A 12,228-nucleotide genomic window follows, 5' to 3' on the forward strand; every position below is an offset into this window, starting at 1 on the left:
GATCAGTAGTGTCAAACTGATGGTGTCACGTTCTCATGTGATATATCATGACTTTTCCCTCCTTTGCTAAACAGGATGGGCGTGGCCAGTATGTGACCCGCGAGTTTGACACCATTGCTTTAGATGAAGCTACCCAGAACCATTTAAGTCTCAGCATTTCCACTAATCTCAGGAAGTGAAATAGGAACACCAAAGGTACAGGAGTGAGAGCTCAGCCACGTACTTCCCTGTTAAATGGATCTGGCTTCCCCATTGACTCTGCTTATCAGAATGTCGCAAAAGATGGTCACATGACCCCAGCACACTGCAACCATCATAAATGGTTCTACTTAGTAGTCTTTTCTCCCCCCTAACTTTATTCAATCCTAAATGAACAGAAAACGAACGAATATCACTATTAAATCAATGTTATCAGATGTAAAAAATTGAGAACACATAAATATATAAAAATAAATCATGCAAAATAAATAGGCTTTATTTTGTAAGTATAATTTAAGTGATCCAGGCACACAGGCAGATAAAATAAGAGTACTAATTTACATTTTTACATTTTGTATTGCATTAGCAATTATGTGATTTATTTTAAAATAAGAAACCTCATTTTCTTATAAAATGGTGCAAAAGGTTATGCATAAATTTTCTCTGGTTTATTCAAAGTTTAGTTTGGCTGTTGTTAAATACATCTGAAGTAAGTGTTTTACACAATAAAATACATATTTAAATTTTCTATGCTTTTATAGAAAACTTGAAAGTTTATGGGAAAACAATTTATAAACCATCCAAAGCAGGGGTTAAATTGAATTTGTCTTGGTTGCCTACAGCAGTACTGTCAAAGCTCTCAGTATTTACCTGTTAATTAATACTAGTTTTACTTGCCTTCGTAATATCTGATATGTTGAATTTGTATTTTGTTCAAGATACTCATATCATGCAAGACATTTAACACATGTACAGAAATTTCTTCAGTATTGAAAATACAATGGTTGTGTGAGCAATTAATGATAAGGCTTCTATATGAGTAGCAAACACTTACAAATCCACCAAAACAAAAGCAAACAATTCTCTGTAATAAATTTCTCTCAAAAACACTGCAATTGCTTTGGTTGCTCCAATAATGACAATGGTTTAGTTTCCATAAAAAATAAATTATCTTTTGATACAGAATTAGTATTCCTCTCATAAGAGAAATACTATTCCTTTGAAACTGCCAATGACTTTTGAAGATTCTGGGTCATCTGTCTCTGTTCAAATATTCTCAAATTCATTCAGCACCGGTCCCCAAGACTTATTGCACTCATGTTGTGACTCAATGTTGTAATTGGCACTGTTCTAAAGTGAGATTCAGAAATCCAGCAAAGTGATTCCAGTATATTTGAACAGTGGAATAAAGGTGTCCTTGAGTATCATCTGAGACCATGTCTTTTTACTACAATAGTCCCTGCTACAATATCGTAGGCTGTTCTGTTATGTTGAAAGAATAAGAGAGTAATGAATGCTGGAAAGAAGGAAGCAATAGAAAAATTCTTGATCAAAGCTCGTATTGTAGACCTGTAAGGAAAAAACAGATACATCTCTAGAATTTATTGCCTGAACTGAAGACTATAGACAGAGTTACATGTTAAAAACAAAAATGCTCAAAATATTGTCAAATACAAGTTTTTGTAAACATGTTTTTTTCTATTCCTACTCTTCTAATGAGTCCTTTCTACTTTCAATTAGCCAACATTTCTGCAATCATATTTTTACTTTTTGCACAGACAGATTAATTTCTAGCGTTTACGTAATGAACACCATTCTCCTTTCATTATGAAAAAAGGTACCATTTCTTAAAATGATAATATATCTGCAGATTTAATTACCGTATTTTTTGGAGTATAAGACGCACCTTTCCCCCCTCTAAAAGAGGCTGAAAATCTGGGTGCGTCTTATACACTGAATGTAGCCCCACCCACTCACCAGCCCCAACCCTTTGGCCTCTGCCTCCCAGCAATTTACCTCTTTGCAGCAAAAGGGGGCTTGCGGAGGCTTCAATAAGCTCTAGCAATCCCTGCAGCCTGTAACAGCTGATGATCGGGAGAAACTGAAAGTGAAACGTGCTGTTTGCTCCACTGGCAAATTGCTGCGAGGCAGATTTTTTTTCCTTGTGCTAATCAGGCTGTTTGCTGCAAGGAGGTAAGTCAACAACTATAAATGCCTATAGAATGCTCACATTATTAGACTTATTTTTTAAAGACTGCTTTATTATTATTCTAGATAACTTAAAATGAAGAAGCTTTTTAAAATAAATGCTTGATCTGAAGAGGCCCCCTGCTATTGTTTTCAAAAGTGCTATTCTTTTAAATAGCAGAGAATAACTATACTTCCAGAAAGCACATCAATTTTAACAGCATCTGTACAAGTATAGTCTGAAATATAACACTACAAACAGTGTATGTTGTCTATACTGTTTGTTGCAAGGAGGCAAATTGCTGAGAGGCAGAGGCAAATATTTTTCCCTTGTTTTCCTCCCCAAAATCTAGGTGTGCCTTATAGTTCGGAGCGTCTTATACTCCAAAAATATGGTAATTGGGAGGAAACATTACCTTACAAATCTCAAAGACGGGATGTCAAGCACCGTTTGTGCACTGATTTGTTAATGATAAAGCTTGTGATATAGCATTCCAGATTATTTAGAGTCCTACATAATTATGTTAATGCTGTTGAATTACTTAATCACACACAGTCTAATTATTTAGGCAAGCCTCAAAGTAGAATTGAATTACTGAAAATATAAATCTTATAACTGGGGATCAATTTAGCACAGCTGAAGCTGAAATATGATATAATGAAATAATATAAAAATGCTTTGAGGGAGATAACTGTGACGTATTCATTATATATTGTCTCCCAACAATGGGCAAATAATTCAGATTAATACTTATGCTATACAAATAATTCCCCCAATTTATTCAGCTAATATAATTCAAAAAAGGCCGAACATTTATTTATTACCTACATTTTATTGACAACAATGCTTTGTTAGTTTGGTTCACTTAAAAAAAAAACACCACCACTCCCAAGTCTGCATTGAGTTTAGTCAGACTGTAAAATATCCTTAAATGTAAAGCTGAAGAAGGGAATAAAAATTATGTAAATCTAATAATATACAACATTACTGAAAACATCTAAGGATTCATTCAGATATAATATTGCAGACAAAAATAAAACTTACGTTGTTATGCTCACATTAGACGATGGTATCACCAACACACGACTTGGTGCAATAAGTACTGATGTATCACATGTCACAACTCGAAGGCCTAGCAAAAATTTCCCAGGAGTTGCACCACCAGCTCCCCAAATACAAATAATCTGAAACAAAAAAATTCTCATAACTAAAATTATATGTTTTACCATGCATGGTATATCAGTAATGAAGCTGTCTTGAGGCAAGATCACTAAATGTTAATACACATTTGAAATAATGACAGAGATGACTACAGGTTGTCCTCAAATTACGACTGCAACTGGGACTGAGATTGCCATGTGACTATAAAGTGCAACATTACATGATCACATTGCTTTGTAATGGCAACCCAGGCAGTCCCTGTTGTTACTGTAATTTGATATGCGTGAGTCATCAAATGGGAAGCAGGAGACTCAGGTAAACAGCAGGGCTGTTGCAGGGATAGGTGAGGGCCCCTGGAGGCCTAGCCAGGATAAACAGAAATTTGGGGAGGTGGTGCTTGGTGCAGCATGAGTTCAGAAAAGCCACAGGGAATGAGGTGGACAAAAGCAATTGCTGGGAAGCTGGGGTGCACGGATGTGGGCAACCACAAGGCAGCCAAGGAAATAGGGTGCAGGGTGCATGTGTTCACAGGGAAGCCAAAGAAATGGGTAAGGTATGTGCAAGCGCAGAGAGGCTGGGCAAAGTGTGTGAGGTGTTTGTAATAGGCCATGGAAAGAGGGCATGTGCTGTGTATGATTGCAAGGAGGATGAGGAAAGAGGGAATGGGGTGTGCATGCATGTGTGTTAGGGCAGGGAGGCAGAAAAAAAGGGCGCAAGTGTTTGCAACTGAAAGGGGAAGGTGTACATATGCATGCAAGCATAGAAAGGCGGGAGAGGATTTGTGACCTTCCTTGCACACTTCATTGACTTTGCTTGTAGGAAGATGGCAGGAAAGGTTGCAAGCGGTGGTCAGACTGTGGGACACTACAACTGGTCGCAAGTACAAAGCACCTGAATTTTGTTCATGTGATTGTGGGGACATTGCAATGGTCCAAACTTTCAGTACCAGTTGCAAGTCCCTTCATTCAGTGCCACCATAACTTTGAATGGTCGCTGAACAAATGATGGTTAAGGATTACCTGTGTAATGGGAAGGATAACTTATTTTCTGTCACCATAAATAAAATGCTCTTATCTACATTGCTTTGTGCAGTTTCTGATTCTTGGTCAAATGCAAATTTTAGTTGCTATTTACAGTTGGCAGTATTGGATGTCAATGGCTTTTATAAATATTCTGAATATTTATTAGATTAATATAATCTCATTAACCTAACTAAAAATTAAATTAAAATTAAGTTCATAAAACATGGGTCACTGATTAAATTAGACTGAAGATAATAGTCTGCAAAATAGATATTATATTGTTTGTACAAGTAAAATTTGTATACCTCATAGATGCAGACCAGCAATCTGTAGATAAGGGCCACTATCATCATCTTTTGCAAGTCTTCCATGGAAGTTTCATCATCTATTTCTTCTATAATGTAGTGCATAGCAAACTTTGAGATATCCCTGCATCAAAAGTATAATACAATAAGTAATACTATGAATAAGCAATACTATTCTATGTATAGTTTAGAGGCAATATAAACTGCAAATGGAAATATTTTTATTTAGTGGACTTTTTTTGTTTCAGAAGAATATTCAGAGTACAAAAGATATGTATTTTAAATTTGGAAGCAGTAATAATAAAACATATTGTCAAAGAAGGTGGCATCTGAGAGCTCTTTTATACATTTTGCTTGCTCTAGCATAATAGCTCAAATTTTTTCTTGACAGAAACATATGACCATCCTCAACCCATCCTCAGCACATGTGATTAACTTTTGCCCATATTTTCTGCATTAAAGATAGTGTTTTTTTATTTTAGATGGCAGAAATGGTGGCTTAACATGGCTGCTTTATTTCATTTGGCTGCTAGCAAATGTTTTTGCTCCAATGTCTAAGGTGTGTGCTACTGTGGCAAAAATGTATTCTCTGGTCTCCGGTTCCTGTTCTTTAAGGCCATTTTATCCTGAGCTGCTGGGCTGCCTGCTCCCTTCTGAAGGGACCTTTTCACAGTGGAAAAATGAATCGATGGCCTCTTCCCCTGAGGTGAACTGGTGAAATACTGGCTGTACATTTTTACTGATGGTGTGAAGAAAGACTTGACTCTCTTTTTAAAGTGAACTAGTATACTGGTAGGCCTTTCTGTTTCTTTTTTAGATTGGGTGAAATTAACAAGACTTCTGCTAATTTTCCTTTGCATCTTAGATAAGAGGAAGTCCATATTTTTGTGGTATTTTTTTTTTTTGGAGAAAGTACAGAAGCGGGGAAATTTATCAATGGGACCCATGACAATTGTCATCCCAACAAAACATCTACATAGCATCATTGCCAAAAAAGAAGAACAGATAGAAACATGGACACAGTAATTTTTTAAAAAAATTATTCTAACCTGTTTGAACACAGGAAACAAATAGCTAAAGCTGCCATGAAAACACCCTTTACTTTTAACATTCTTTAAGAAGGAAATATATATTGATTTCATATGATCCATGTCTGCAGTTTGAAATGGAATAATTTACTGTACTTAGAACTAAATATATAACATAGCAAGCAGCAGATATAATGAAACAGATTAAATAGATTATGTATTGTGCAACTTACTTTATTCCACTTAAGTGCATAATACTCAAAACTATTGATGCCTTGATAAAGAAAAGAATAAAGAAATCCACCATCTCTGCTATAAATCGATGAGCCAAAGACGGGATTATGTATTCACGACCTGAACAAAAACATAATTTATTTTGCATTAAATATCATAGTACAAATTCTCATCAGTTAGGTCAGATAATTAAACATTTCATTTTGCACACTAATTTACATTTTAAGTGATAATACAATAAGCCCATGCTTAAGATAGAGACGCAACTGAAAATTACATTAGGCTATACATTTTACTACAGATCATTATGATATCTTTTCATATAATTCTGCCCTTTCAATGGTAGTTGCAATGTACAGAAGGACTTCACAAAGGTTTGAACACTAGCCATATTCTGCAGTGCCATGCTGTTGTTAGACAATTGAGACTTAATGCCTGACCTGAAATACCCAGCACTCTCTCGTAAGACACCATAAACCTTTCTCTACCAACTATAGGGCCGATCTTGCTCCTTTATTTAATTTATGCCCTACCTTTATTATTTTAACAAATAACTCAAGGCGGTGAACTTATCCAACATGCTTTGTTCTCCTATTTTCCTCATAAAAACAACCCTGTGTTGTGGGTTGGATTTATGCCAGGATTTGTCAGGATTGGATCACTGTAAATAGAGAACCAGAAGACTTTTGATGTTAATTGACAATCTGATCCATAGCCATGCTTTTTAAAAGAGTATCAGGGCACCTTACACTAAGAGGCCATTGTACTAGGGCCTGATAAGAGAAGCTGATGTTGAATCTCTCATTTTAGAGCTACAGAAATGAAAAATTCAAGGCTCAATAGTATTGTTACCTAATATTGTTAAGCAATACTAATGCTGTTACCAGGCATGCAGAGCCATAATCAAAGCCACTCTACTACTCCTATTAAAGTATTTCAATAAGTACCAGTTCCTGGCTACCATTCTCAGCAGCAAACCAGGAACTATTCTCCACTGTCCAATTGCTAAGGCTAATGAGTTATCATATCAAATTCTTTATTACAGTCATAACTCAGAATAGAGGTAGCTGCAGGAAAAAAACCTCTGCTCATTTCTCTGCTGTTATTTTTAAAAAATTCAAAATTGAGGGGTGAATCCAGTTTCATATAACTGGACAGATGGAAGGACACTTCTTCACTACGGAATTCCCACTGCAACCTTTCAAGATAACCGAAAATGATATTAGGTGGGGAAAACAACTCATGAATAGATAGACTGCTGGATAAGAGGCTGAAGCAGTAGAAATCTTTTGAAACTCATCAGATGTACCTTCATGCCCCAGCCCAAAAGATTCTTCCATCCAATTTTTAAAGATTGTGTTATTCTGATTGTAACTTTCTTATCATGTAAGTTCCTTTGTCTCTCTAAGCAGTAATTTTATTTCATTTATTTATTCTATTTGTATACCATGGAATCAATACAGGCTCTCTGCAATCTACAACAAAAAGATCTGCAATATTTCAGGTATCCAGAATAAACACAAATATGGTAAAATAATAAAAAGCTACTACAAGATAAATAATGAAAATAAAACAAGTCACCCCCCCCCAAAGCGAATAAACCACTGTAAATAATCATAATGACGTAAAGTTGGTAATAACAAACATTTCAACCAAATGATCTTTGAAAAAGTTTTATCTTTAATTGTTTCTGGAGGGTTAGAAGAAATTGAAAAAGTCTCAACCTGAAGCAAAGAATACTATACAAGGGCAGAGCAACAACTGAAAAACAGTACATCATGACAAGCATCCTCCCTATTTTATGAAAGAGGATATGACCAAAAGCTTCTCCTGAAAAAATTCAGCAAGAGATGGAAAGTAGGGCTGCTCTGAGGGCAGGAGTAAGTGTATCAATGCAGTTATATGCATATATGCAGTATTGTATTTCATTTTCTGTATTTAGGGTCCACTCATTTCATACTGCAATATATAGCATAATTCATTTATTGATTTATCTATCATTCTTCCACAAGCGGCCCCACTAATTTTAACCTTTCCAAGATTGAATGAAATGATTTAGATATGGTCTTTTTGTTAATCAAAAGTCAAAGAGAGTGAATTGGGACTAACCTGCTCTTCCAACCTTTGAAGAGAGACAGATGTTTTAAGAGCAACCCTATTATTTTTTTAAATCTTCCTTTCCACTATATCCATAGAAAGCAAACAAAAAAGAGCCATTTCATTTTAGCAAGAGTCTAAGATAGGAGGAAGACGGCTTCCTGTTTAACCTGGCCTTATGTTGCAGGGTTAATGCATAAATCTGTTACACGGTAAGAGCAATAGTCTACATTATGATAATGGGATTTGTAACATTTGTAGTCCTAATACAGTCTTAATTACAGGTAGTCCTCAATTTATGACCACAATTCAGCCCAACTTCTATGTTGTTACTTGTGAAGTGAATTTGTCCCATTTTACAACTTTTCTTGCCACATTTGTTAAGTGAATCACCACAATTATTAAATTAGTAACAAGGTTGTTAAAAGTGAGTTCTCCATTGACTGTTTGTCAGAAAGTCACAAAATGACTCCTGAACACTGCAACCATCATAAATAGGAGACAGTTGCCCAGCAGCTGAATTTTCATCACCTGACCATAGGGATGCTGCAACGGTCATAAGTGTGATAAATGGTCATAAATCACTATTTTCAGTGCCTTTGTAACTTCGAATGGTCACTAAATGATTTGTTGCTTAAGCTGAGAACTACCTGTATTCTTTCCACCCAATCACAGTGGGTTCATCTTGTCTTCATACCCATCTGGGTTTATGCATTCTTCAATTAGGACATCTTAAGTACTATGCACAGTATCTGATAAGGTGGATTGTATGCACAAGCTTTTGTTATGGAAAAGGTAAAGGAGTCTTTTAAGATACCACAAACTTTTTTTAATGAAAGTCATCCCATTATGCAGTAAACGCACCTCTCCCTTCTGCACACTTCTTTCTACTTCAACCCTGACTAGCGGTAGGAAGTCACTGGTATTTCCAGATGCGGTTACGACTTCAAATGTACACCAACCATACAGGTAGTCCTTGAGTTATGACCATAATCGAGACCAAAATTGATGTTGCTAAGCAAAACATCTGTAAGGTGACTTTGCCCCATTTCACAACTTTTCTTGCCATGGTTGTTCAGTGAATCATTGCAGTGGTCAAGTTGGTCAGCTGGTTGTTAAGTGAATGTGGCTTCTTCATTGACTCTGCTTGTCAGAAGGTCGCAAAATTGGGGGTCACCTGATCCTCCGGGACACCGCAACTGTCATAAATATGAGTCCAGCGCAAAGGATCTGAAGTCTGATCACGTGACCATGGGGATGTTACGACAGTTGTCAAGTGTGACAGTTGTCCCTTTTTCTAGCGCCATGTAACTTTGAACGGTCACTGAATGAAGTGCTGTAAGTCGAGGACTGCCTGTACCAGCCAGGGTTAACACCCGGAGAAATCAGCCAGGGAAATGAGCTCCAAACCTACCTCAGGCATCCAACTGCTCACCTTCGCCCCATCCTCTCTACCCTCGTCAAAACGTTCAAGGTCTTCAGAGGAGTCTCCCTCCCCTCCCCTCCCCATAACCACTTCTTCATCTGGAAAGAAGGACTCACCTGCGGGTCGGCCAGGCTCCCGTTGGGAACTGCCAGCTGGGGCAGCGACGGTGGGAGGAGCGGGGCGCAGGGCCGGGGGCCCATTTCGAACTGCGGGCGGGGGCCAAGCCGGGGTCGGGCGGGCCGGAGCCGAGCCGGCCTCGGGGGCAACGGAGGTGGCCAGGAGGTAGTAGCAGGGGTTGAAGTTGCTGCTGCCGTGGTAATAGGCGCCGGGGGGCGGGGCCGAAGCCGCTGCGTTCGCTGCTCCGGCCATGAGCGCGGCCAGGCCGCTTTGCCAGCTGAGGTAACCGCAGTACGAGTCCCAGAGCCATTGGTGCACGCGCCTGGAGTATTCCCCCGCGCTGATTGCCTCTTCTTTTTCTTCTTCTTCTTCTTGGGCCCGGGGGACGCTCCCGCCGCCGCCGCCGCCACCTCCACCCTCTCTCGGGGTCTGGCTGGCTTCTGCCATGACCCGGCCCGAAAGCCTTCTCCGCCGTGCTTATGGCAGCCTTGCCGTGTGCACTGCGCAGGCGCGAGCCCGTCAGCAAATTGTCTTCGCCCTCCCTCGAAGGCGGAGGAGAGACCGCCGCCCGGAACGGCCTTCTCCCCGCAACGCGAACGTCACCGGCCGCGGTGGCAGGCGGGGCACCTGGACCATCTCGGCCGGTGTCTTTCCCGGGCCCCGACGCTGACAGACAATCCCACCCCCTCTCCTCACTCAGCCGCTATGTGAAAGAGAGAGGGCTGTGGCTGTGTGGGGATGTACGAGCGGTTTATTTTACTCAAGGTTCTCAATTGGGTGTAAAAGAGGCTGTGCAAGTTGTCGGCCCAGACTTCGGGCGGGTGTGGAGTGTGTTACTCTCTTGGCCGCCGCCGTGATGAAATCGGATGAGCGGCCACAATTCTTGCGCGGGCCTTTTACGTTACGTTCGGTCGGTTTTTCAACAGCTTTAACGTTCCTTTCGTACCTGCGCGTAACCTGGACTAGAGTTGGCATCGTTGCTAGCAGCTGTTCTTATAAAACAGGGGTCTCCAAAACCAAAATCAAGGAGTTGAAGTCTACAACTCTGAAAATGGACTACAGGTAGTCCTCGGCTTACCACGGCTTATTTAGTGACGGGTCTATGACAATTCGAAATGGCCAGCTCGCCACACCCAACTCATTGCAGGACAAAAGTTACACTAATATCAAAGAAATGGTGGAATAGAATCATTAAAGGATGCAAAAGAAGAGACAGAATGAAATGTGAATGGCAAAAATTAAAATAATTTTTATTTACTTTAAATAATTAAACAGATTGGTTAAATTATCCAGCAGCAAGTTCGCTGTGGCAGTTCAAAGGTACAACAGCTCTGAAAAATGTGACTTATGCCCTTTTTTCAGTTACCTTTGCAGCATCCCCATGATTTATGTGATCCAAATTCAGATGCTTGGCAATTGGTTCATATTTATGACCATGGCTGTGTCCTGAGGTTATGTCACCTTTTGTGATCACCTGACACGCAAAGTGAATGGGAAGCCAGATTCATTTAACCACTGGGTTACTAACTTAACTGCGGTGATTCACTTAACTGTGGCGAGAAAGGTAAAGTGTGACAAAACTCAATTTAACAAATGTCTCATTTAATAACATACATTTTGGGCTCAACTGTGGTCGTAAGTAGCTTGGAGACCCTTGTTGTAAAATAAGCATGTCAGCTACAAAGGCTGACAAGACAACTGGGAACCGAGAGCCAAACAAGATTCTGGGCGCACACATGGCCTCTGCCAGGAATTCCCAAAGGAGCTGCTGGGCAGCTGTTGTGCCAGCCTTGGGAATTGTGTCCAATTGAAACAGCACTGGATTACCTAATTAACTGGTGAGGTTTCCAGCTGTCATAGGTTTTACATCTCAGAAAATACTGGAAAAATTTGTTGCGAGCAGTGAAAAAACACATTATTTAAAATCCTTTTTAACACGCGCACCTGCACAGTTCTCTCTCTCATTTTGCTCCAATTTGACTAGGCATGGGTTTGTTTATAAAATACATTTATATAACTGTCTATCTCATATAGGTGACTTTGAGAGGTGTGCACTGTTAGGAATTGGCTTGTTTCTTGTTAGCTATGTTTGAAATTTAAAGTACAAATGAATTTTCAGGGGATAGACATGTCACGGTTTAGCAGGTAACCATTTAATAATTTAGCAAATATATTTTAATACAGGACTAGTACAGTTTTCTGGATATTTCAGTCTTAGAGATTTAGAAATTTTCATTTCAATATATTTCCGCCATCTGCTGGCTACCTAATGCTAGTGGCTTTGCTCACACTTCATTCCAAATCTAGTTTTCACATAAGGTGGTGTATATACAGGCTCATAAATCAGTACCAACTAAGGAATAAAAGGTGTATTTGCTTTTTTATATCCCTTTCAAATGTGTGGATGACTTTATACTATATTTTTTGATTTCAAGAGCCATTGGAAAACCCTTACAGAAATTGTTTTTGTGCAAAAATTAAAATTGTCTTGGGTGTGTATTATCTTATTTTCAGAACGTTGCTGGTTCAACATCATCTCCACTTTGTTGTCAAGTTCAGTCCTGTATATTTCATATGATGATATTCATACTGAGGGAGCCAGTGTTGATCAAAGACATTTTCTGTGGTCGTGTTCAGCGGGGCTATACGCCAAAGACACACGGAACAGTTA

General features: G+C 39.0%; 1 protein-coding gene across 1 annotated transcript; it reads right to left on the reverse strand.

Annotated features, from left to right (window-relative positions):
- Nucleotides 1-454: 454 nt before the first annotated feature.
- Nucleotides 455-10,047, reverse strand: FAM8A1 (family with sequence similarity 8 member A1). Its single transcript, XM_081952537.1, has 5 exons — nt 9,557-10,047; nt 5,917-6,037; nt 4,656-4,779; nt 3,212-3,351; nt 455-1,548 (listed from the first exon to the last, which is right to left on the reverse strand). Exons 1-5 carry the CDS (start codon nt 10,002-10,004, stop codon nt 1,404-1,406), a joined length of 978 nt encoding a protein of 325 aa, XP_081808663.1. The 5' UTR covers nt 10,005-10,047; the 3' UTR covers nt 455-1,403.
- Between the last annotated feature and the right edge of the window lie 2,181 nt (nt 10,048-12,228).

The sequence above is a fragment of the Natrix helvetica genome (genome assembly GCF_964273705.1).
Source record: "Natrix helvetica genome assembly, chromosome: 4".
NCBI lineage: Eukaryota > Metazoa > Chordata > Lepidosauria > Squamata > Natricidae > Natrix > Natrix helvetica.

Coding starts and splice junctions, on each gene's coding strand:
- FAM8A1 (XM_081952537.1), bottom strand. CDS start 10,004: ATGGCAGAAGCCAGCCAGACCCCGAGAGAGGGTGGAGGTGGCGGCGGC. Junction 3,352..4,655: donor TGCTGGTCTGCATCTATGAG/GTATACAAATTT, acceptor TTTTTGTTTCAG/ATTATTTGTATTTGGGGAGC. Junction 1,549..3,211: donor TCTAATGTGAGCATAACAAC/GTAAGTTTTATT, acceptor TTTTCCTTACAG/GTCTACAATACGAGCTTTGA.